Source organism: Antechinus flavipes, chromosome 1 (assembly GCF_016432865.1).
Source record: "Antechinus flavipes isolate AdamAnt ecotype Samford, QLD, Australia chromosome 1, AdamAnt_v2, whole genome shotgun sequence".
Taxonomy (NCBI): domain Eukaryota; kingdom Metazoa; phylum Chordata; class Mammalia; order Dasyuromorphia; family Dasyuridae; genus Antechinus; species Antechinus flavipes.
The window spans coordinates 194,069,663-194,096,670 of NC_067398.1; the positions used below are offsets into that span (position 1 = coordinate 194,069,663).

Consider the following 27,008-nt stretch of genomic DNA (forward strand, 5'->3'; position numbering starts at 1 on the left):
CTAATTGTTACTATTTACATAAACCAAATCAATAGCAATTAGAGTCAATATTTTAAAAGTTTTTCAGCCTGATCCGTAAAGAGGATATGTAAAGATTCTATATCAGATATTTGATATAATCTCTACAATATTATTTATGTTATGATTAAAAATGTAAATTATGATGAATTTGATATAGCTTTAAGTGTTATAACCTATTTAAGAAAATTAATTTCCTCGTTATTTTCTATGTAAAAGTTCATTTCATTTATAATCATTTAATAACTTATAATCATTAATTTTAATTTAATGTGTGACAAATTTGACAGAAAGATAAAAGCGGGAAATTTAGAAAGAAAAGAAAATTTTATAGCTCAAAGATTTAGGCAGATTTTTGTGCAAACTTCATGTTATACTCATGGACACTTAATGACTATCATATTCTATGCTACGCAGGAAATTTAGAAAGAAAAGAAAATTTTATAGCTCAAAGATTTAGGTAGATTTTTGTGCAAACTTCACGTTGTACTCATGGACACTTAATGACTATCATTCTATGCTATGCAGGAAATTTAGAAAGAAAAGAAAATTTTATAGCTCAAAGATTTAGGTAGATTTTTGTGCAAACTTCATGTTATACTCATGGACACTTAATGACTATCATATTCTATGCTACAAATATAAAATAATTCTAATACTTGTTAGTATTAATTTTAACTTGAAAGATATTTAACTTTGCTTTAGAACTTGTTTTATGAAGAGGAATCTCTTACAATTATAAATATTATCAATCAATTACCTATCATTTTATTTCTGGAAAAAAAAGGTTCATGCCAATGAATTTATTTTTATTAAGTGTATAAAAAATTAGAGTATATTAGCTCAATTGTAATACTGAGAAATTTTTAAGCCAGTTCTAGATGGAGATTTGAATTGCTATTTTTATTTCTTAAATAACCTGGAATTTCAACACAGAAGTTGATATATACATATCTAATAATTTTTAGATCTATAAAACAAACTTCTAGACCTAATAAAACTATCAAATGTTTACAATGTTCAATTTCATCATTATATTCATAAATCTGATAATGAGACTAAAGGGATGCCATTATTTTCTTGTAAAAAAAAAAAAAAAAAACAGACTTTTGTTGGCATGTATCAATGATAGCATGTATCGAAACTCAACCTTTATGTTCATCAAAGCCAAAGTAAAATAAACCATCAAAAGATGGTCAGTAAGCTTGTTTTTTATGTGTTTTTATTTTACTGTAAGAATTAACAATGAACAGAGATTCAATGCCTATTTAAAGTACTCTGAATGACAGGATAAAAAGTTTAAAGATTAGTAACATTCAGCTTCATGAAAGAAGAATGTCACTTAATTCCTCATCTGTTTGACACTAAACAGAGTACTGGATTCTTCAGTGTTATCTACAGAAAAGTCAGTTCTACAAGATCAGAATCAATGTAATTTTACTACAAACAGACCTCATTTTGTTGCCAAAGGATTTTAAATAACTACAAGCATTAACACCATCACCTATGCTTATCTCTAGTTATCCTCATCAAGATAATGCCATAAAGATTACATAAACTCTGCTTTAAAAATCTTCCTCTACTTCCAACAAGTAACATCAGAAATAAGAGTGCAATTTTTTGCAAGAAAAAAAATTGTTGGCATATTATTCCTATATCATGTGATAACCAAAGCAAAACTGCCTATATGAAAATTTTAGCATATAAAATTAAATAACAGAAGACACTAACATCTAAGATAAGATTGTGCTTAGCTCATTCTCATAAAATGAATACTGTATGAATATTATGGAATATTATTGTTCGGTAAGAAATGACCAACAGGATGATTAGTTCCTGGAGAGACTTACATGAACTGATGCTGAGTGAAATGAGCACGACCAGAAGGTCATTATATATTTCAACAACAATACTATATGATGACCAATTCTGATGGACCTGGCCATCCTCAGCAATGAGATGAACCAAATCAGTTCCAATGGAGCAGTAATGAAATAAACCAGCTACACCCAGTGAAATAACTCTGGGAGATGACTAAGAACCATTACATAGAATTCCCAATCCCTATATTTTGGTCCGCCTGCATTTTTGATTTCCTTCTCAGGCTAATTCTACACTATTTCAGATCTGATTCTTTTTGTACAGCAAAATAACTGTTTGGACATGTATACTTATTGTGTATTTAATTTATACTTTAACATATTTAACATGTATTGGTTACCCTGCCATCTAGGGGAAGGGGTGAGGGAAGGGAGGGGAAAAATTGGAACAAAAAGTTTGGCAATTATCAATGCTATAAAATTACCCATGCATATAGCTTGTAAATAAAAGCTATTTTAAAAAATAATAAAAATAAAATGAATACTGTATCTTTTTGCAAACTCTTTATCCCATACTATAAGAATGTTACAACATTATAACATGTAATTTTGACCAATCTGTTTTAAATTCTAAATTAATGTAAAACACTACTACATCAGGTAGTGCTGGCATTTTCTAGTATTTCCTATTAGAATTTTAACAAGGGTATATTAGATCTAGTGTCTCAAGTTAAACTTGTTTCTTGACAGAGCTATATAAACATTTTTCTAATTCTATATTTTCTAATAGATCTGATGATTAAACAATTGGAACTTCGACTTCTTTATACCAAAAATCCCAGCAACCTGACCAAGAAGTTAAGTTCTTTGCCCAAGGTAAGAAAGTTAGTATGAGAAGCAGTATCTGAGCACATTTTTCCAACCCTAAATCCAGTTAACTTTACCATGATGACTCTACAAATAAAATATGCTCTATAAAAACTTTTAATTAAAACATATATATGTATGTGTGTGTATTGAGCAAAAATAATTTCAAAGTAAAATATGCTACTAATTTTTTTAAATAAAAGTCTATTTACAATAGGTTAAACCATTAGCTAATGTTTTAATTATTCTTCTAAGTTTCACATGCAAGTATACACTTGCCCACAATTATTTCATTACAAAATAGTATATGATCCATTTAAACTTTACAAGGCATCAAAGCTAGTAGTTGGTAGTTTGATTCAGTTACGTACTGATATAAGGAGCCATGCCTGGGTCCAGCGTAGTAATCATGCTTTCTACTGAATGTTTAGTTTTATCAAGCATGGATTTCACCATAGGATTTCCAGCCACACCCTGCATCACAGAAATAAATAAGTAAAAATAAGTTACATTTACCACTGAGTATATGATGGTTTATAAATATTTTCTTGTTGTAAGCTCTTAACATAAAAACACTCATTCCAACAATAAATCTGAACCATCCTTTCACTCTCTTAAGGTGAGCATCATTTTCTTACTACATTTTTTTAACTTACTGTAGAAACCTTCAAAATTCCATACCCATGAAAGGTTAAAGTCAAACTTATCTTTGCAATTAACAATGATATCTTTAGAATTAAAGATATTTTATGACTATTGAAATACTTTTGTATTTACATAAGAGAAATTATATTCAGACTGGTAGCTTTTATGTGAAAGAAACTATGCTGATATTATTAAATCTGTTTTATTTTTTTATGCATTCTGAGTTTACTTTTAAACATAAAAAATTATAAATCAAACTAGGTTCAGAAGTTATTTTTCATAAAGATGTACATTCTCCAATTAAAAACAAGACTAACTATAACCCTAAAGAAATCAAAGAAGAGAAAGGAGCCCATAATTTTTTTTTAATTATGGACCAAATTAAGAAATATGAATGAAATAGAAAATTATTGCATTGTTAAGAAAAGATGAAAGGAACAATTTGAGAAAAACCTGGAAAGATTTGCATGGATTTATGTAGAATAAGTGAACACAACCAGAAAAACACTGTATAAAACAAAAGAACTTGAAGAATTTTGAAAAACTTAAGAACTATGTACAATGTAATGACCATGATGCCAAAGGAATGAAGATGCATGCTATCCATCTCCTAAAAAGGTGATGGATTCAAGATGCAGGATAAGACAGTGTCTTTTCAAAGTGGTATTTTGTTTTGCTCAATTACATATTTGCTTTTTTCCTTTAATTTTTTTCAACTTGAGGAACAGAGGAAGTTTAAAAATACGGTGGTTCCCAACCCTTGCCTCCCCTCCCCCAAAAAGATAGAACAGGTCAACTGAAACATTTTTAATGCACAAAAGATTAGAATGAAACAGACAAGTAGAACAAATTTAAGAATTCTATGTTAATTTTATATATAAAAAGAAAACAAAGATTCTCACTTTCATATGATTGTCTTTTCTATTCTATTATTAACATGGAAATACTAGTTTCATTTGATCTTTATTAAGTTCAGAATTTTAAAAATCTAGGTTATACAGTGAATAGACTGCTAAACTTGAAGTCAAGAAGATCTGAGTTCACAATCAGCCTCAGATACATACTAGCTACGTGACTTGGGCAAGTCACTTAATCTGTTGGACTTAGTGTCCTCATCCATAAAATGGGGATAATCATAGCACTACCAACACTATAAAATGTACGATGATCAATGACTTAGCTAGCTTCAGCAACATAATTTTATATGCAAATATATATGTTTATATATAAAAACATAAACATACATATACATACTCACATCTCAGACAATAAGAATGTTATTCTCTTTGTTCAATATGGCTTCAAATTACTTTTGCTGGTGTTGATATACTGTTTAATTAACTATTGATTTGAGCTAGACTCATCCAAAATAGCAACCATAGTTGCTATTCATGTGGTGACAGCTTCAGACAAAGAGATTAATAATGTTCATCCTATGAGCTGGTACCGAATGGATATAGCATGTCATTATTCTATGCCTACATTTCCTTAATAAACACTCAAACAAGGTGGGGAATTGAGATTAAAAAGGTCTATCACACAACTAGTTTCTTATATTCTTTTCTGAAGTCTGGCATAAGGAACTCCTGATATAAAAACTCCCATACCACCCCAAAGCAGATGATCAACTCATCTGTAGCTTACTGTTTAGAGAGCTACATGGGGGCACTAAATTATTATTCATATGCAGTCTCTTTATATTTATATTATCCTTCCCTACTCATATTTATTCACTCATAGAGCTATAAAACTTTAAAGAAATTATCTATCTTTACCTTCTTAAAACACTGTACTATTGAGGGACTGGTTTTTGTACTATAATTTGCAAAGATACATGAATAATATGGTCTGTTACTTTACGTACATATATGCATATGAACATGTGAATATGAACAAATTTCTATACAAACAAATCAAAGATCTGAAAACAATAATTTTCTTTATGTCTTTAAAAAACTCTTAGACTGACAACACTGTTTCCAACTGGGTAGAAAGATGATCACTTCTTTATTTACAAATCTATAGCAGATCCTCAGGAAATTTCAATAAACTAGAAACAAAAGATTAATCCATATCAAAAGATGACAAATATTACATTTTTCTGTAGTGATCACTAAACCTTAATATATTTTAAATATATATTTAATCAGATTTTTGATGGCATTTTGATGAATTTTTATTCAACTTAAAATTTTTAAGTAGGAGTTTATTTAATTTGAGCTATCCTAATTCTGTTTCAGTGAAACAAAAGCACTTCTTTATTTTGTTCCCCTCTTCAAGAAAGTAAAAAAAACACCATACTTTACCTTAATAAAACCCCAGATACCACCAGCAGATTCATTCTGAACACTCGCCAATCTAGGATCTTCATGCTCCTCTGGGAAAGTGATAGCTGAGCCACTTCCAGTTCCTTGTGGCACAGATGTTAAACTGGCTTGTTGAGAAATGGGAGCTGGCACTAAACAAAAACATTTTAAAAAATACATACACTTGCTTTTTCTGTGAGATTAGCAATTCAGTTGTTATATATCTTTAAAAATAGGTCAATCAGTTTTAAATTCTAAATACCAAAGCAAAAATCTCAGCAATATTATGTGGGTTTTTTTTTTATCATTTATTAATATTTGGAAGTCTCACTGACTTCAGAGAGGTCATCCCAGGGAAACCACAAGGTTTTTACAGAATATTTACATCCCATCTATTTCTAGTTTGGGTAATTCCAAATTAAAAAGATTTATCTAGTGATAATGGCTCAAATTGCCCTTCTCTGAGGTTTTACCTACTGTCTACATAAAGCTAATTAAGTAAATGTTCTTAAGCCCTTCTCTGAATTCCATGTTACATAACCTCACAAAAATTTGGAGAGGGAATCATCATCCCTTTTCCCCACTCTTCCTTTCTACCAACTTTCAGATTTAGAGATATTCTCATGAATGATAACTCAATATACCTTTTATTTAATTACAACTTAACATCTAAAGAGAAGCTGCCTTCTTTTTTTTTTTTTAATAAGCCTTATCTGCAATGCATGGATAATATCTGTATATATAACTCATCCAAATGACTTTAAACTGATTTAAGAATAAACTTATTTATATACACTATTGAAATCTTGAGTATTAGAGTGTATGTGTGTGTATGTGAGAGAGATGGATATAACACATATTTGTTTCAATACTTCAAAGCTCTATAAATTTCATCAATGAACATTACTTCCACTAATGCAGAGTTCAACTCTTCTGTATCTCATTAAGTGCTCTTCAAGACTCATTACATCAAAGAAGGTCATTACTCTATGACCAATATAGTAAAGAATAAAACTAGACTCTGGATTTATCTGGTCCTTGGAAAATAAATATAGAATCCAAAGCAAGGTTTATACTAAAGTCCACTTCAGATTGGTTGGGCATTCTGAGCTAAGGTACTCTGCTGGAATTGCCTTTAAGTTAACTCAGTTTAAGCTACTGTAAGTCTTCAAAATGCAATTCTGAAATATGTTTTATGACTGAAGTTTCATTTAACTTCATTAGCAAGCACACATAAGGTCATGTGCTACTGGAACCAAAATACTGAGTAATATATTTAGGAAAATTCTTGCAAAAAAAAAAAAAAAAAAAAAAAAAAAAAAAGGAGCTACCTGTAACAGAAGGTGCAGAAAACGATGGCATCAAAGGCGTCTGGGGAGTTCTTCCTGCATGACCCCTTGTGATGTCATAGACTGAATCAACAGAAAATCCTGATGTAGGAGGACCCGCAGGAGGAGGGGGAGTAACAGTGACTGAAGCAGTACTTTTAGGAAAGGGTGAAAACTGGGGAGGGGCATCACTACTGAAGACTGTAGCAGTTGAAAAGGAAAGGGGAGGTGGAACTATACAAACAGGAGGTGGGGTAGCAGAAACAGAAGATGAAATAACAGAAACTGGTGAAGGTGGTACAAAAGAAAAAGAAGCTGAACTCTTCATGGAACCAAATGATAGCACAGTTGTAGAGGATGTTTGTGGTGGTAAGGATTGCACTGGGGTTGTATAAGTAGAAGAAAATGACTTCTTCCAAGCTGGAGGGGAAAAATCAAAATATTATTGACAATATCTTTTAAAAACTTCTTTATCATTTTATAATTTTCTTTCAATGGTCAAATTTATCAAAATACTGCTCCAATAATCATTAGTGAAAAGATTACTGAAAAATCCCTCACATGCTTATCAATTAAGAGAAATTTGGCTCAAATGAGTTTCAACAATAACTTTATAAACAAGAAAAAAATCTAATAACAAAGTAAATCAAAGCATGTTAGCTATAAAAAGGAATTTCCATGGTGATTATGAGTTGGAGAGGTGTTTATTTTAATGGCTTTAAATTTTCATTGCTTCTCATTCATTTCTGACTGTTCTCGATTTTAAAACTTCAGTCAGAAAACTGCAAGAAAACATTCAAGAACACTATTAAACCCACTTGGATAGAGATAACTTCTACCTCTTCCCTAATCACTTCCTCCTAGCTTTATCTACATTCTCCTTTCTGCCCCATCAAAACTAATTCTATTGCCTTTTTTCAAGACCCTAACCCCAAATCTCAATCTTGGATTAATTCTATCAGCCACTGTCTCCTCTCCTATTCACCCTCTGAAATAAGCTGGAGAAAATCATGAGAAAAACTAACTGGATCCAAATTGGTTATGTAAACTGACCTGAGCATTTATTGCAACAAGGCCATCCTTTTGTGACTCTTTTATCAATTCATTATTCAACTTACCAGTGTCTTTCCCAAACCTTTTCATCCCTCCTCAAGCTACACCCCATCCTCTCTCAGCTGAGACCCTTATCTCAAAGTTCACTGAAAAAAACTGAGGCCACTTACAAAGAACTTTATTTTGTTCCCTTTTCCTCATCTCACAATTCAGATGCCTTCCCCCACTATCTCTTCTTCCACTCTTACCTTACATACAGCAATAACTTTTCAGTGATCCTATGCAATCCTGCCTTCTCCAGCAAATTGTCCCTTCTTCCATTCCCATTTTCTTTTCAATCTTCTCTGTCTCACTGGCTGCTTCTCTGCTACCTATAAACACAACTCACTTCTCTCCCAACACACACACACACACATTCCAGTCATCCTACCACTCTCCTCTCTCTTTCCTCCCTTTCATGGTTAAGTTCTTTGAGAAACTATCTATAATTGATATTTCCTTTCTTTTTAATCCCTCATCCATCTGCAAGTCTGTTTTCTGATCCCATAATTCAACAGAAACTACACCACTCAGCTGCCCTAAGAGACTTATAGATAAATAAATGATAATCATCTACATAGAAATGATAACTGATTTTATGGGACTTAATGAAATCATCAAGTGAAAAAGTATTTAGCAGATAAAAAGAGAGCCCAGGACAGATCTCTGTGGAATATTTATGTTTAGTGGATATGATTTGGCTAAAGATCCAGCAAAGAACAGAGAGAAAGAAGTAGACAAGTAGGAAGGAACCAGAACAGAGTAATATTTTAAAAATCTAGAGAGAAGAGAATATCAAGTAAAAAAAGGATGATTGACTCGGAATCTACAGAAAACTGAAAGATCATTAGGTATGGCAATTATGAGACTATCAATAACTTTGGAAAGAGCAGTTTCTGTTGAATTATGAGATCAGAAACCAGACATGGAGTCAGGATGACTTGAGTTCAAATACAGCCCCAAGCACTTACTAGCTTGATCTTAGGCAAGCCACTTAACCCAGTTTGTTTTAGTTCATCATCTATAAAATGATCTAGAGAAGGAAATAACCACTACAATATTTTTGCCAAGAAAACCCTAAATAGAGTCACAAAGAGCCGGGCATGACCAAAATGACTGCACAACAGAAAAATCACTTGCCAGCCAGATTAGATGTTTCATACACATCTTTAACTCAGCATGCCCTAAATTGGACTCATTTTCTTTCTCCATAAACTTTCTTCCAAACTTCTCTAATATCATCAATACCACTCTCTTCCCAGTTAGCTAGATTACTAGATTCACAACCTAAGTATTGTCTCTCTCTAGCATCCCATGTTTAATTAAATTCCATTGATTCTACTTTTATAGCATCTTTCAAATATGCTCTTTTGACACTGCCATCAACCTAGTACAGTTATTCATCTCCTCATGCCTAAATTATTATAAGAGCTTTCTGGTTGGTTTCCCTACAGCAAGGGATTTCCCCACTATAGTCCATTCTCCACTCAGTTGTCAAAATGCAGGTCTGACCTCACTATTTAATAAATTTCAAAGTTCCCCTATTACCTCATGGTTCAAATACAAAAAATCCTCTGCTTGCTTTTAAAACCCTTTAAAACCTGGCTTGTTCCTATATGTCTAATTTTCTGATACTTTAGGCCTCTCCACATAGTCTGTGATCTTAATGACACGAGCTCCTTAGCCATTCCTTGAATAAGGTACTTCATTTCTTCCTTCCAAACATTTTCACTGACAGTCCTCCATACCTAGAATGCTCCCCCTTTTCATTTCTGCGTCTTAGCTTCCTTGCCTCCCCATTCCCAAGTCTCAGATAACACTCTACTTTCTATAGGAAGCTTCCCTTAAAGCTAGTGTCTTCCTTCTGTTCAAAATTTCCAATTAATGCTAAAAATTTGTACATAGTTGTTTCTATATTAACTCCATTAGATTACGACTTACTTAAATGCAGGGAGTGTTTTTTGCTTCTCTCTGTATCCCTACAACTTAACATTATACCTGGAACATTAAGCAGGCACTTAATAAATGGTAGTTAATGGAAAAAGATCCTCTGAACACCAACCATGCATTTTCACTGGTTATTTCTCAAACTTGGAATTCTCTTCTCTACTGTGTCTGCCTTCTGGCTTCCTTAAAGTTCTAGCTAAAATCCCAACACCTATAAATCTTTTTTATTCTCTTTAATGATAGTGCCTCCCCTTGGCAATTTTTTCTAACTTATCCTATATATCTTATTTGCACATTGTCTCCTGCATTAGATTAGAGTTCCCTGAAACTTTTGCCTTCCTTTACCAGACAAGTGTCTGGTATATAGAAGTCATTCAATCAATGTTTTGAGATTTTTTTTTTTATTATTACAAAAAAGAAGAATTGTAATTATTCTGCATACAAATACCATACAATGATATACAATGTCAAATACAAATTGATAAACAACACTGAATATTAAATCAATAGAATATATGAGTGACTGAAGTCCTTTATAATAGGATTTTAAATCCTATTTATATTTTCTATGGTTTTCTTATTTAAATTTCAGTTTTAAATATAAGGATAAGTTCCCCTCATTTTAAGCAATATAGACACCTAGTGACAAAATTAGTCAGTTAGTTATATTCCCTTCACCCAATCTTTTAACTACAATTCTATTCATGAGTTATATTTTCCTTTTTTGGAATTAAATGGAAAAAACCTGCCAGTATTATCCCAATCAGAGTTAAAAGAGTCAGCTGAACAAAAAGTACAACAAATACTTAATTATTTCAAATTCTTCTCTCTCATAAATACTATAATTGTATTAAAAAGTACTTTTTGAAAGGTACATTTTTACTAATTTTGAAAAAAATCTAACATTTTTTATTTGCAAAGATTTTTTTTAAAAATCCTCAATAAATTAGCTACTGAGCAGCCACATATACCTAGAGGGATAGCAGTAGTAGATGTTGTAAATATTTTTCCTGCAGCAGTTGGTGGAGGTGTTCCAGGTGGCGTTGTCTCTATTCCACTCTCTTCCATCATTTTGCTTTGATTGTCATATACTGTAAATGTGTTATAGTCAGGAAAAAAAAGCAGGAAAAATCAGAGTTAGCACAGTCAAGTAAACATTCACATTTAATTATTTAAAATTTTTTGAAAAAGCATTTTGTTAAAAAAATGTTAAGGTAGAATGAAGTCCTTAAAACTTTTAATGTGAAAAGCATGGTCTCATGGCATTCATATTTTGTTTTTGATGAATATGAAAGGTAACATATACATAGATAGCTGATCTGGGAGTCAGGAAAACCTAGATTCCAGTCACTTAGGTTCTCAATAACCTACTCTATAAATTGTAGGTCAACAATTTCACCTCATCAATCAGACTTAAAAAATCACAAGTATGACAGAAGATTTCTTGCCTTCTTGGGGAGGGAAAAGAAAAGAAGGAAAAAAAATTTGGAACTCAAAACCTCATTTAAAAAATGAATGTTGAAAAGTTATCTTTACCTGTAATTGGAAAAAATAATATACTATTTACAAAACAAAGAGTAGTTAAAAATCTTATCTACCTTCCACCTCTTATTCTTAGTAACATTCTTTTAAATGCCCCTTTCTAAGAACATTTTCCTTTACTTTTGTCATCCTTATTACTTATCTTCCCTGGAGGAGGAAGTAGACAAATGTGCTAAGACACAAAGAAGCAATAGCAAGAAGAAATACTGTGTCATGTGTAACATCATGTGCATGAGACAAACTGCTTCTCCTCTACCATCTTCTTATTTCTAATGAAAGAGTTGGTAAGTAGGAAAGGGGAAAATATAAGGAAAGGACAAAGGTAAATATATAATTAGCAATCATAATTCTAAATAAATTGAATTAACTCATAAAATGGAAAAAACCAAAATGGATTAGAAAGCAAAAGCTAACATAATATGTTGAGGTCTCCTCCCCCCTCCCTTTTCTTTTGTTGAGGCAATTGGGATTAAGTAATTTGCCCAAGGTCACACAGCTAAGAAGTGTTAAGTATCTGAGGTTACATTTGAACTTGGATCCTCCAGTCTTCAGAGCTGGTGCTCTATCCACTGTACCACCTAGCTACCCCCATAATATGTTGTTTACAAGAACTTTACAAGAAATACAAAAATTCACAAAAAATGAGGGGCTAAAACAAAATCTATTAGGCTTCAGTTAAACTAAAAAACAAAGAGGTAGCAATCAGGACTACAGATAAAATTACCATAAATATAAGCAGGAAGTTACAGGTAACAAATTACAAACCAAACCAGGACCAGATGGATTTACATGTGAATTCTATCAAACATTTAAAGAACAATTAACTCCAATGTTATATGAACTATTTGAAAAAATAGGGAATGAAGGACTCCTACCAAATTCCTTTTATGACACAGAAATGGTACTGATACCTAAACCAGGTAGGTTGAAAACAGAGACAAAAAATTATAGACCAATCTCCCTAATGAATATTGATGCAAAAATCTTAAATAAAATATTAGCAAAAAGATTACAGAAAACCATCCCCAGAATAATACACATGACCAAGTAGGATTTATACCAGGAATGCAGGGCTAGTTCAATATTAGGAAAACTATTAGCATAATTGACTATATCAATAATCAAAAAACAAAAATCACATGATCATCTCAATAGGTGCAGAAAAAGCATTTAATAAAATCCAACATCCATTCCTATTAAAAACATGAGAGTATAGGAATAAATGGACTTTTCCTTAAAATAGTAGCATCTATTTAAAACTGTCAGTAAGTATCATATGTAATGGGGATAAACTGGAACCATTCCCAATAAGATCAGGAGTAAAACAAAGTTGCCCACTATCACCATTACTATTTAATATTGTATTAGAAATGCTAGCTTCAGCAATAAGAGTTGAGAAAGAGATTAAAGGAATTAGAGTAGGTAATGAAGAAACCAAATTGTCACTCTTTGCAGATGATATGATGGTATACTTAGAGAAGCCCAGAAATTCTACTAAAAAGCTATTAGAAATAATCCACAACTTTAGCAAAGTTGCAGGATACAAAATAAACCCACATAAGTCATGAGCATTCTTAAACATCACTAACAAAATCCAACAGCTAGAGATACAAAGAGAAATTCCATTTAAAGTAACTGCTAATAGTATAAAATATTTGGGAATCTATCTGGCAAGGGTAAGTCAGGAACTATATGAGCAAAACTACAAAACACTTTCCACATAATATTTTTCCAATTGGTTAGATCTGATTTTATTTAAGTGCTCTTGGACAGGTGGAGCAAATATAATAAAGATGACCATACTACCTAAACTAATCTGCTTATGTAGTGCTATGCCAATCAGACTCCCAAAAAACTATTTTAATGACCTAGAAAAAAATAACAAAATTCATTGGGAAGAACAAAAGGTCAAGACTTTCAGGGGAACTAATGAAAAAAAAAATCAAATGAAGGTGGCCTAGCTGTACCAGATCTAAAACTATATTATAAAGCAGTGATCACCAAAACCATTTGGTATTGGCTAAGAAATAGACCAGTTGATCAGTGGAATAGGTTAGGTTCATAGGACAAAATAGTCAATAACTTTAATAATCTAGCATTTGACAAACCCAGAGACCCCAGCTTTTGGGATAAGAATACATTTAGTTTGTTTAAACTAAAAAACAAAAACTGCTGGGAAAATTGGAAATTAATATGACAGAAACTAGGCATTGACCCACACTTAACATTGAAACCAAGATAAGGTCAAAACAGGTTCATGATCTAGGCATAAATAATGAGATTATAAATAAATTAGAAGAACATAGGCTAGTTCTCAGACCTATGGAGGAGGAAGGAATTTGTGACCAAATAAGAACTAGAGATCATTATTGATCACAAAATAAATTTTGATTATATCAAGTTTAAAAGTTTTTAGACAAACAAAACTAATTGGGAAAACATTTTTACAGTCAAAAGTTCTGATAAAGGCCTCATTTCCAAAATATATAGAGAATTGACTTTAATTTAAAGAAATCAAGTCATTTCTCCAATTGATAAATGATCAAAAGATATGAACAGATGATTTTTCAGACGAAGAAACTGAAACTATTTCTAGCAAATGAAAAGATGCTCCAAATCATTATTAATCAGAGAAATGCAAATTAAGACAACTCTGAGAAACCACTACAGCCTCTCAGATTGGCTAGGATGATGGGAAAAGACAATGATGAATATTGGAGGGGATGTGGGAAAACTGGGACACTGATACAGTGTTGGTGGAATTGTGAATGCCAACCATTCTGGAGAGCAATTTGGAACTATGCTCAAAAAGTTATCAAACTGTGCATACCCTTTGACCCAGCAATATTACTACTGGGCTTATATCCCAAAGAAATCTTAAAGATGGGAAAGGGTCCTGTATGTGCAAAAATGTTTGTGGCAGCCCTTTTTGTAGTGGTTAGAAACTGGAAATTGAATGGATGTCCATCAATTGGAGAATGGCTGAATAAGTTGTGGTATATGAATATACCATGTTTGATGGTATGTTCATCAACTAAAAAAAAAAACAAAACTTGGATCAGGAAGACAGGATTCAATACTTAATAGGATCATGTGTAATTGACCTAAACTCACAAAGTCTATTTCTCATATGTATACTAGGGATAATATTTACATATAGTTTCATCAACAAAAGAACAAATCAAATAATGGCTTCTGCAATCCAAAAGACATGAAAAACTGAATTTAAAATCATCAACTAAACAACAAATTCAAAATTCTGAATATTAAGGAAGAAATCAAACCATATGTTCTGTAAGAAATGACCAGCAGGCTGATTTCAGAGAGTCCTGGAGAGACTTACATGAACTGATGCTGAGTGAGAAGAGCAGAACCAGGAGATCATTATATACTTCAACAACAATACTATATGAAGATCAATTCTGATGGACGTGGCTCTTTTCAACAATGAGATGATTCCAATCAGTTCTATTTGTTCAATAATGAATAGAACCAGCTACACCTAGCAAAAGAACTATGGGAAATGAGTGTGAACCACAACATAACATTTCCACTCCTTCTGTTTTTGTCCACTTGCATTTTTTTTTTCCTTCTCGGGTTATTTTTACCTTATTTCCAAGTCTGATTTTTCTTGTGCAGCAAAATAACTATATGGATATGTATACATATATTGTGTTTAACATATACTTTAACATATTTAACATGTATTGGTCTACCTGCCATCTAGGGGAGGGGGTGGGGGAAAGGAGGGGAAAGTTGGAACAGAAGGTTTTGCAAGGGTCAATGCTGAAAAATTACCCATACATATATCTTGTAAATAAAAAAGTATAATAAAAAATTAAAAAAAACAAAAAAACAAAACTTGGATCAGGAAGACAGGATTCAATACTTAATAGGATCATGTGTAATTGACCTAAACTCACAAAGTCTATTTCTCATATGTATACTAGGGATAATATTTAGATAAGCTAAATTATAGGATTGTTGTGAGGAAAAGTTTTTAGTTTACAAAACTAAAATTCTAAATAAATATTAGTCATTATTATTCTAAAAAAAATTACAAACCAATATCAATACTTAATATATCATTACATTTATATGATTGAAAGAAAATAATTAAACTGGAAGAAGAAAAAAAGAACACTACTATATACACTATAGTGGGATGCATTGAAGGCATGTACAACTAAAGAATACTTAAGAGAAATAGATCTCAGGGGATTAATGAAATTGGACAGAAAGGAATTTGCATATCTGTGTTATACTACACATGACACCTTTACAAAGAATGACAGGATACTGAGGCAGAAATATTTCAATAGAAAGTATATAAAGGCAGAAATGCTAATGCTAAATATATTATTTAATGATCACAATGTAATAAAAGTTACATAAAAAAAAACCCGGCCCTTAAAATTTTTTTTAGTTGGATACTAAATAATATAATTCTATATAGAAAGGGTAAATCAAAGAACAACTTATACAAACAACAGAAAATTTTATTAATGATGACAATTAGGAACTACACCTAGAAAGTGCTTTCATCAACAAAAGAACAAATCAAATAATGGCTTCTGCAATCCAAAAGACATGAAAAACTGAATTTAAAATCATCAACTAAACAACAAATTCAAAATTCTGAATATTAAGGAAGAAATCAAACTGGAAGCAAAAAAAATCTCAACTGGTTAATAAAAAACCAAGATTAAAAAAAAAAACAAAACAGAAAAATATCTAATTTTAAAGAAAAGAAAATTCTTAATATTAAAAGGAAAAAAGAATTCACAATAAAGATAATTATAAGAAATCACTTTACTTGGTCATATAACAAAATTCATAATTTAGAGAATATAAATGAATTAAAAATTACAAAATACCAAGGCTGGCAAAAGAAAAGACTAAATGACCAATGAAAGAAAGAACTCAAGGATCATACAGAATTATAAATGAATTCTATCAAATAGTCAAAGAATAATTAATTTCAATATTATGTAAAATGATGCAATTAGAAAACATCCTAACAATCTCTGATACCATCTTTGGATTGTATTTGTATATATGGCTCGATAGTTAAGGCAAGAAGAAACAAAGCAAAGAAAAAAATCTAAAGACCAATAATTCTAATGAATACTGATTTTAAAATTTATTAAAATATTAGCAAGTAGGTTATAATAAGACAATGGAAAGATTATATACTATGACCAGGTTGAATTTATACAAGGAATCAAAGGGTTGGTTCAGTATAAGACTACAAATACAATAAGTCATTTTGAAGAAGACTAAAATTATAATAAATCATGTTAGTGCAATAAAAACCAAATTACATTAATCAATGTGGGAAATGTTGACAAAATCCATAATACCTGTTTCTATTAAGAACTAATAATGGTCCTTTTCTCACTAAATAATATCTATCTAAATCCAAACAATTTATATCGGGGAGAAAAGTTGAGAAGCCTTTCCAATAAAATAGAGGTAAGGCAAAGATGCTCATTATCAACACTACTATTTTAACATATCACTAAAGATCTGTTAGCTAAAGAAATAAGGCAAGAAAAAGAAGCTGAGGAAACAAGCATAAACAAGAAGAAAACAAAATTAATGCTTTTGGCAGATGATATGATAGTATAATGAAAGAAATCAGTCAACTAAAAATTGAAACAATTACCTAGCAAAGGATAGAGAAAAAACCCACATAAATCATCAGCATTCCTGTATATAAGCAACAGAACCTATCAGCTGGAAAGAGAAGCTATATACAAAAATTACAGAAGTTATAGAACACCTGGAAATGTACTGATTCAGGAATTATATGTGAGAATGAACTGATCTCCTTTCCTCTTTCATTGACTAACTGTTCCTCAACTTTTACACCATAATGGCCTAAAGCAGAGTATTCCTCCCCCCAATTTTCACCACATGGAATTTTCAATGATTTAGCTATCCTGACAAGTATAAAACATTCTTTGTAGAAATAAAAGCAGACCTTAATAATTGAAGAAATACTAACTGCTCATGAGTAGGAAGTAATACTTCCTAATTTATATACTTAATTGCTATCCCAAATTCCCATAAGAATATCTTATAAAGTTAGAAATAAAGATGACAAATGAAAAATAATCATATGAATATATCAAATAGAATATGAAAAGATAAAAGTTCAACAATCTCATGGGTAACAATGCAAAAAAGGTAATCTGTCAGATTACAAAATTTCCTACAAAGCATTAAAAATTTAAATGATTTGGTACTTTTTTTTTTTAAGAGGGGACAATCAGTGGAACATAATAGATGTAAAACATAGAGAAGCAAGTACAGTTGCATTGTGTTTAATAAACCCAAAGACCTCAGTTACTAGAGGAAATTACTATTTAAAGAAAAGAAGACGGGAACAAATATTTATTAAATGCCTAATCTGTGCCAGATACTGTGATAAGTGCTTTACAAACATCATCTCATCTAATCCTAACCAGAGATAGGCTGTAATATTATCTGTGAAGAGTAACTTGCCTATGACAAAAATATTTATAACAGTACTTTTTATTTTATCAAAGGACTAGAAAATAAAGGATGCCTATCAATTGAGGAATAACTAAACAATCTTTTACATGAATGTAATGGAACATTAATACATTTTAAGAAATTAAGAATATGCAAAATTCAAGGAAAGTTGAAAAGACATATGAACTGACAGTGAATTAAGGAAAATGAAGATAATATAGCTAGTTTTTGCTTAAGTGGATTGTAGACAGTTCACCAGAACTCCCTCTCCACTCAATGGGCTCCAAGTGGCCCTAACCTTGACACCTGAGTGGCTTCAGTTTCTGGAATCCCACCCCAGGCCAGAGAGCTTCAGTGCCTGAGCATAAGATTCTTGGTGTAGGGCCCATTAACTGCCCATACCAGAGCCTGAATCTGCTTAATGAGAATTTAAATCAAGAACTGTCTTTAATCTATGATGCTCATAATTATGTAAAGGAAACACTGAAAATCTTACAAACATTAATAGATACAGTGATTCATAAGGACCTCAGAAGACTTAACAGTAAAGAAAGCCTTTGGCTTCTAGCAATAAATGGAGACTAATGTTGAAAAATAAAACACACATTTTCATAAAGACCAATGTGTTGATTTACTTTGCATAATTAGACTTGTTACAAGTGAGAACTGTAAAGGGGTAAGGAGAAAAATCAGTGGAAAATTAGACCGATGTTAAAAAAAAGACAAGACTATAAAATATTTCAAAGAAAAGGGAGTAATAAAGACAAATAAAGACACTAACCCTGCTAAATATAAAACAGTAAATTCATAAAATTACTACCAAAAGTATAAACCATAAACCACAGCTACTTTCTAATAGATCTTTAGAAGTTTAATAATCTGAGATCTGATGTATAAAATGATTCTTAGAGATTAAAAGTCATAAATTTGTATTAATTATTAACAAGATAATCATATTAAAACAGTAATATATGAAAGCTGGAAGAAAATAGTGCTTACCCATATATAGTTTTTATAAATAATATTCAACAAAGGGTGGAAATAGGGATGCTTTAGTGCAACAGAAGATGAAGAAATTGGAGACTTGAGTCCTAGTTCAATTCTACTAACTCATTAAGTAGGTTTTAGATTCCTAATATATAAAATGAGGGTGCCTTCCTCTTTCAGCGATGTCAAGATAAAATAAATTAGATATGAATAAAGAGTTGGTAGGTTCAAATGAGCCACCATAAGTAAAGTGTTCTGCAAAATTTAAAGGGTTATATAAATCTGGTTATTATTATTATTAAATAAAGGTAACACTATTTGTATCACCTCCACAAGACATCAAAATATTTTTCTTGCCTTTCATCAGTGATATGGAAAACATATTTCAATATAAAGACCACTGGCCTTGGAGTCTGAACACATGAATTCACAGACTAAATTTGCCACTTCCTACCTCTAACTTTGGGCAAAATCATTTTGCCTCTCTGGCCTATTTCTCATCTGTAAAATGGGAATGATAACCTGTCTTACTTGAGATGTTGTAAAATGAATTACCAGCAAATTTTACCCCCTTCATCAGCATTACAAAACTAAAAATCTATAAAACAAAAATTTTCAGAAAATAATGCTAAGTTTGAAACACAGCTATACAGTGACTATTAAGATAATTTTTGTGCCAAAAAAATTACTTTAGGGATGGAACACTATTTTATTCATGGAATCACTGCTAGATCATCAATGAGTCCAAGAGCCCAAACTCTTTATTGTTAATTAATAAAAAAGGCCTACCTACTTTTGTGGAATTATTCAGACCTAGCTAGTCAACACTCAGCCTCAGCACCCCGACAAGTTTTCAGTTTCCTTGTGGAGGAAAAGAAGGCTGGGTTTATCCAAGTTAAGTGTTGGAGTATCCTTACAGAATAGTCTTTTTATAAAGCTGGTAAATCTCCCTTAAGTGCTCAATGACTTATAAGCCAGTCATTCCAACATCAAATATAAACCATCAGGAAACTGGCCTCAGTCAAGACCACTCCTAAAACTTTGTATTTTCAGCAATGAGCATAATGCTTGGCATCTAGTAGGTGCTTAATAAATTCTTGTTACTTAAATTTTTATGTCTATTCAATTCCTTTCTCATTTTTGTTTCTTACAATTATTTTCCTCTAAAACACTCTTTTTCATGAAATTCCTCAGCCCTGCTAAGGATAACACTATCCTACTCATCAAGGTTCTCAAACTTATCTTTAACACTTCACTGTTCCTCAGTTTACAAATCCAAATCAATTTTTTAAGTGGCTCTCTACATGGGGATGAAACCATGGATTTCTGTAAGGTACTGAATAAGGAGTATTCTGTAAAGTACTGAGTAAGAGTATTCATTTACTATATCATTCATATAGCACTTTAAGGATCACAAAACACTTTATAATTATCTCCTCTGATCCTTAAAGCAATAATTTGAGTTAAGTAGCCTAAATATTATTATCCTCATAGTACAAATAAGGAAACTAGGGCTCAGCAAGTCTAAAGTGGCAGAGCTGCTAAATTGAGTTAAGACTAGGATCAAAATTTCTGAGTCCAAATTCAGATCACACTCTCTCCTCCTTATATTTCTTTCTTAGCATGTTCCTATACCTATCCTGCTCTGGCTTCATCTTCTCTTTCCAGTCTAGACCTTTTAGTTAACAATATCTACTTCACACTACTCTATTCTTGATCTCCTGTCCTAGTATTGCTCAATCCTTGGTATATTCCCAACTATGAATTAATTCCACCATGTGCCTCCTTAATTCACATGCTGCTGAAACAAATCCGGAGGAAAGCAACAACTAAACTACCTAGTCTACTACAAACTTGTTACATAATCTCAACTGCACCCTCATTGTAGTAAGGCAATCACTTACTGATTGATTCTCCATGCCTTTCAGTTCCAAAACTTCTCTCCTCCAATAAAGACCATTTACCTCGGAATTCTCTCTACAAACTTCAATCATCCTATATTTCTCTTCTTTCTCAGACAAATTGTGAGGAAAAGGTGGTTATTGCCTTTCCTCTTCTTTTACTGACTTCTCAAGTGTTTGCAATCTGGCTTCTGACCTCAATATTTAATTGAAACTACTCTCTATGGTTACCAGTGATCTTTTTCTCTCTCTTTCTCTCTCTTTTTAATCAATCTTTTGTATCTTTTTGGAAAGATTTTTTGAAAAGCTTTTTATTTTCAAAATACATGCAGAGTTTTTAACATTGACCTTTGTAAAACCTTGTGTTCCAACTTTTTTTTTCTCCTTCCCTTCTTTCCACCCCCTCCCTTAGATGGCACCAGTGATCTCTTAATTGCAAAACAAAACCTGGTAAAACTTCTTGCAGCCTTCATATTTTTCAGGCTCTCCATAGTACTTGACTAATGTTTCTTAGATGGATCTCTATTCAGATGCTGCTCTTGTAAAGCTGAAAGTAGCCCAAGGCTCTGTCCAGTTCTGTTCTCTTTACATCTTGTCATCTGGTTACTTATCAGGTTGCAAGAGTTTATCTTCTCTAAATAGATAAATCAAAGACCTGTATATCATGACTTAGTGTCTCTTCTGATCTCCAATTACCATTAGACACTACAAACAATCTATTATCATTGCAATTTCCCATTCCAAATATCTCCCTTCTTTTAAACTTCCCTGTTTCTGTCAAAGGCACAACCATCATTTCTATCACACAGATTTTACAAACTCAGGATCAACCTTGATGCCACACAATCTGTTGCTAAATGTAGTTTTTAATCTCTACAACCTCTCCCCCATAGGTCTCCTCTATCTCACACAGCTCTTACTATATCTTTATGGACTACACAATAATTTCCTGATTGATCTCCTTATCTCAAATCTTTTCCTATTTACACAGCTACCAGAATTATTCCTCTAATGCCAAAAGATTCCCAGCCAATAAATTCCAGTGGCTCCTTGGGAGCAAATATGAACTCTTCTGGCACTTTTTTTTTACCTTCCCACTTTCACTGGGGGGGAAAAAAAGAAAGAATCCTGTGATGACTGTGTATTTAAAATCAGCCGGAGTCAGGAATTCAGTTTAAGGGAAAATCTTCTCAGCCCATTACAGAATCCATTCACACAGAATTTCCATTTCTAACTCATCTCACATAATTCACCCATCTTTCCTCACAATTTCCTCATTCACTCCTATTTTACATGAGAAGATGATCTCATTAACTTCCATTTTCTGTAGCAGAAAGCCCTCACTACCATTCCCACTCTCTCCTGTTTTCAGGAGAGAGTGTTTTATTGGATGCTTAAATGCTGTCTACAAACATCATCTCACCCATGTATAGCAAACCTTCATTTCATCTAATTATCTCTGCTATACATTTGTGTGCCCTTTCTCCACTAAACTCTGAGATAGTCACCCACAATAGGTGCCTCCACTTCCTCTCATTTTTAAAACCTCTACAATTTGGATCTCTGCATCATTCCACTGAAACTGCCATGTCCAAAGTTACCAATGACTTTAATTTCAAAATCTAATTACGTTTTCTCAGCATTCATTCTTCAAGACCTTTCTGTATACTTTTTCAGTAACACCAGGATTCTTTCTTTCTCAGCTGTCATGATACTGTTTGCTCTTAGCTCTCCTCAGTCTCTTTTGCTTTCTTCTTTCATGTCATGCACATTAACCATGAGCATCCCTCCAAATCTTTGTCCTGGGCTCTGGGCCCTCTTCTTTTTTCTCTCTATACCTCACCTGCTAATTTTAGCAGCTTCCTGTAAATTCAACTTTAATCTCTGAACAGATCATTTTATATCCTGGTTTCTCTCCCAAACTAAAGGTCCTCATCATCAATTGCCTTTTGGACATCTCAAACCAGAAGCCCCATAACATTCTCAAACTTACTTTTCCACCCCAATCTTTATTTCTTAATTTTTTTATTAGTCAAGAGCACTACCCTCAGTTACCAAGGTCATTTTGATGGCATCCCTAACTCCTCACTCTCACCAATCCACTGTCAAACCTTATCATTTCTAGCCTTACCTTCTTTCCCTCCATTCACATAGTTACTATAATAGCTCAAGCCCTCACACACACTGACATAGTGTCTTCAGCTGTAAAGGTGATTAAAGGTGTTCAATAAGATTCACTATTTCCCTAAGACCAATAGAATCAAATATAAAATCTTCTCTTTGGCTTTTAAAACTTTCCTAACCTGGTCCCTTTCCACCTTTTCAGGCCATTTTCCTTCCCTTAGAACCTTACAATTCAGCTGTAATGAGCCTACTTGCCAGACACTCAAGTCTCCTGTCCTCATGCCTTTTCACCATCTTTCTTTCTTTCTTTCACAGTTGGAAGGTAGTGCCAAGGCCTATTAAATCTCTCAGACAAGCTTTTCTGATATTACTACCATCCTATTATAGGGTCTCATCTTCTCATTACTGCAACAGTCTATTAGATGGTCTGCCTGACCGACTCTCCTCCATTTAGCTACCTAAAGCTCTGGGCCCACCTTCTCACCATCTACTCAAATTCCAGTGATTCCATATTATGTCTAGAATCAAATACAAAATCTTGTTTGGCATTCAACCTTCTTAACCTAGTCTCCACCAACCAGTGTGGTTTTACACCTTATATCCCCCTCCCAAATCCATTGCCCATCCATCCCCTACCATGTATTCTTCAATACAGTGCTGTTCTTTGAATAAGACATCTCTTAGCTTCAGGGATTTTCTTTAGCTGTTTCCCATGCCTGTAATATTTTCCCATCTCATCTCTCCATTATGGCTTCCCTGGTTTCCTTCAAGTACTAGCTGAAGTCCTAATTTCTGTAAGAAGCCTTTTCTAATCCCTCTTAGTTCTATTGACTTTTCTATGTTATTTCCAGTGTATCTTGTACACAGTTGTTTTCATGATGTCTTCTCCATTAGAATTCAAGATCCTCATGGGCAGGAACTTTTTTTTTCTTTTTCTTTGTATCTCCTTAGTACAATGCTACTATAGTAAGCTCTAAATAAATGCTTCAAGACTGACTGACTGGTTTCCTTTAAGTTTAAGCTCAAGTTTTCTACAAGAAACCTTTCTTGATTATTTCCGCTGCTACTACTGTCTCCCCAATTACTTGATACAGGACCAAGCTGCTAGTGGCTGCTGGATGTTATAGGAGCCACCTGCCAGAGGCTGCGGGAGATCTCTTCAGGTGAGAGGAGGATGATGATAAGAGGAGACTGAGAGGCAGTTGTGTTGTCTATCCTCTTGCCTCTTGCCTCCAATTTATCTCATTCCCAGTCCCCAAGCAACACCTGTGTTAGTAAAGCTGTGGAGGATCTTGGAGAATTGGCCTGCCCCTTCACTTAGGCATGGTCCTTAACAATTAATTTTGCATGTTTTATGGGGCAAGGGTTATTTCACTTTTGAATTTGTACTTTGCATAGTGTCTAATTTACAACAGCCACTTAATTAAAGCTTATCGAGTAAATGAATCAACAAAACATGAAGATTTATACAAAAAGATTTGAAAAATCTTAAAGGCCTTATATACAATAATGTTTCTTTCCAATGGGATATAAATGGGTTGTCCTTTAAATTTCTCTGAGAGAACTGAAAATCAAAAACAAAATTACAGGGCAAAAAGCTGATCTCAAATCTAGGGGTTACCCAAGATGTTATAGTACCATTCCAGAACACATAAAATATAAGTCTGGAAAACAATCTGAGAAATCAATGGAGCCCTTTCTAATTAAATTGCATGCAAATGCCTAAGAGGAAAACACTTAATAAAAGCTTTTCATTGATCTAAGTCCCAACTCTGGTACTTACAAGCTGTGTGATGTTGGTCAAGTCACTTAATCTCTCTGTAATTTAGTCTTCTCCCGAAGACTGTGAACTGCAGCAAAGGTGCTACCTGCACGGAAAGAAGGAAATCCGTATTCCGGTGAGATCCTCGTGGAAACCCTTGGGAGGGAAGACTCCAGCTGGACTAAGGGTCCGAGGGGTAGGAGGTGGGCGATGACTGAGGATCCAATTCCCCTCCTCCGTATCTTACTTAACTTGAGTCCCCCATATAAATAGCCCCGTAACTTATTTCCCAGAGAGCAAGCTGGCACAAACTCAGCGCCACTGCTCAACACTTCTGCCACGTCTCCAGCACCGATTCCCTCCCTCCTTCCCTCCCCACATCCTCAAACAAGTCACTCATTAACTTTAGGCCCCATGGAGGCTCCATTTTCAAACGCTCCCCGATCCTTCCCAAGCTTCTCTGCCCTGGCGCCTTGCACCCCGCTATGACGCCCCCTCCCCCCAAGCCAGCCACACAGCTAGGAAGAGTCCCCACAAGCCCGGAGACGGGGACTCCAGACAAACCCCACCCCGCCCCCGGGGGCTTAAGTGGGAGTAGAAGTTCCGTCAGCCCCACAGAGGCTCACCTAGGGTGGAGACAGTGCGGGTGAACGGCGGCCTTGAGGGGAGGGTACCAGCTGTCAATGGAGGGGAAGGTCGGCGGGCAGAGCCGAGGGCCCAGCCAAACGCCCAGGATGCCCCTGGTCCAGAGTTGGCACCCAGAAAAAGCCTCCTCTGCCTCCAAAATGGCCGGCGGCAGTGACGCGTTGCCTGCCACGTAAGCCCTCCCGGCCCTTCCTCTCTCGCAATGCTCCAATCCGCGCCTCGCCTGGCTCGGGGAGCTCCGAGCTGCCGGGGGAGCTCCGAGCTGCCGGTGGAGCCGCGCTCGGAACTGCCGGACGTGGCAGCCCCGGGAAGCCAGGGCCCGGGTCACCCGAAGTGTAGCAACTTCAGATCTTAAATCTTAAGAGAGGTCCGGGGCATCTGCAAGGCTCTTCTCTTTAGAGTCTATGTAAATAACTTCATTCATTTCATTTCCTCCAGCAGGGTCTCACTCAGACCTCAAAATGCATCTGTGCGTGTAACCCGTCTTCAGAATCTCTGAAGCAACTTGAATTTGGATCACAAATGAGAGCTATAAAGAACTCTTCCTATTACAGACGAGAATATGAGGTTGTGGGTATTTGAGCCGCTCTGACTCCAGGTTGTGGTGGTTCAATTTCATCGGACTCCTCATGACCCCATTTGCGGTGTTCTTGGTAAAGATACTGGAATGGTTTATCATTTCCTTCTCTAAATCATTTTACAGATAAGGAAACTGAGGTAAACGGAGTCGAGTGATTTCCCCAAGGATTTTAACTCAATTTGTCAAAACTCTGTATTCTCTGCACCACCGAACTGTCTCTTGACTCCAGAATAGTATTCATTTAACTATATACAATTATCAATCAAGTAATATTTAAACACCTAATATGCGTCAGATTCTAGGGATAAAGTCTGATGGGTTAGACAACAGGCTGTGTGCTATCCATATATATATATATATGAAAAACTAGGAGTCTTCTCCAAGGCAATCCCAATAGACTGGATAGAAAATGACATCTGCATCCAAAAAAAAAAGAACCATGAAATTGAATGTAAATCAGCACATGCTATGTTCACTTTTTTTTTTTTCTGTTTTTCCCCGTTGCTCTGATTTATCTCTCCCAATAATGATTCATAAAGCAATGTATATTAAAAATAAATTAATTTTTAAAAACTGGGAGTCATCTCAGAGAGAAGGCACTAAGATTAAGGACTGCCAAAGCTGCTTGAAAGGGGGAGTTGAAGAAAGCTGTCAGAGATGAGGAAAGAATTTTTGTAATTCTGAATTTGACAAATACCAACAAATAGAAACTTTTCCATATATAAATATAAGCACTAATTTCTTTCCTCTATTCTCCATTTCTTTTCAAGTCTCATTTTACTTTGGCAGATTCAGAATCTAAAAGACAATTAATTGCTTTATTCCAGTTATCAATTGCTATCAATTAGGCAGCTAAGTCAATTAGCTCTTAAAAAGGAGCATTTATTGATACTGTAGAATAAAAATAAATGTCTGGAATACAATATTACAAGTACATACAAAA

The 27,008-nt window shown here is 33.7% G+C and overlaps 1 protein-coding gene across 2 annotated transcripts in view; it reads right to left on the reverse strand.

Moving 5' to 3' along the window:
- Positions 1-25,643, reverse strand: part of PRRC1 (proline rich coiled-coil 1) — a 43,091-nt gene extending 17,448 nt beyond the window's left edge. The window contains exons 1-6 of one of the 2 annotated variants that reach the window (XM_051994538.1): positions 25,467-25,643; positions 24,862-24,946; positions 10,995-11,114; positions 6,988-7,404; positions 5,657-5,808; positions 3,077-3,179 (exon numbers count right to left, since the gene is read on the reverse strand). In XM_051994538.1, the coding sequence (XP_051850498.1) occupies positions 3,077-3,179; positions 5,657-5,808; positions 6,988-7,404; positions 10,995-11,094 (772 nt within the window). In that variant the 5' untranslated portion in view covers positions 11,095-11,114; positions 24,862-24,946; positions 25,467-25,643. Of the gene's footprint in view, positions 1-3,076; positions 3,180-5,656; positions 5,809-6,987; positions 7,405-10,994; positions 11,115-14,908; positions 15,017-24,861; positions 24,947-25,466 lie in introns of those variants that run through there. The other variant, XM_051994546.1, reaches the window with a different exon arrangement.
- Positions 25,644-27,008: the final 1,365 nt, after the last annotated feature.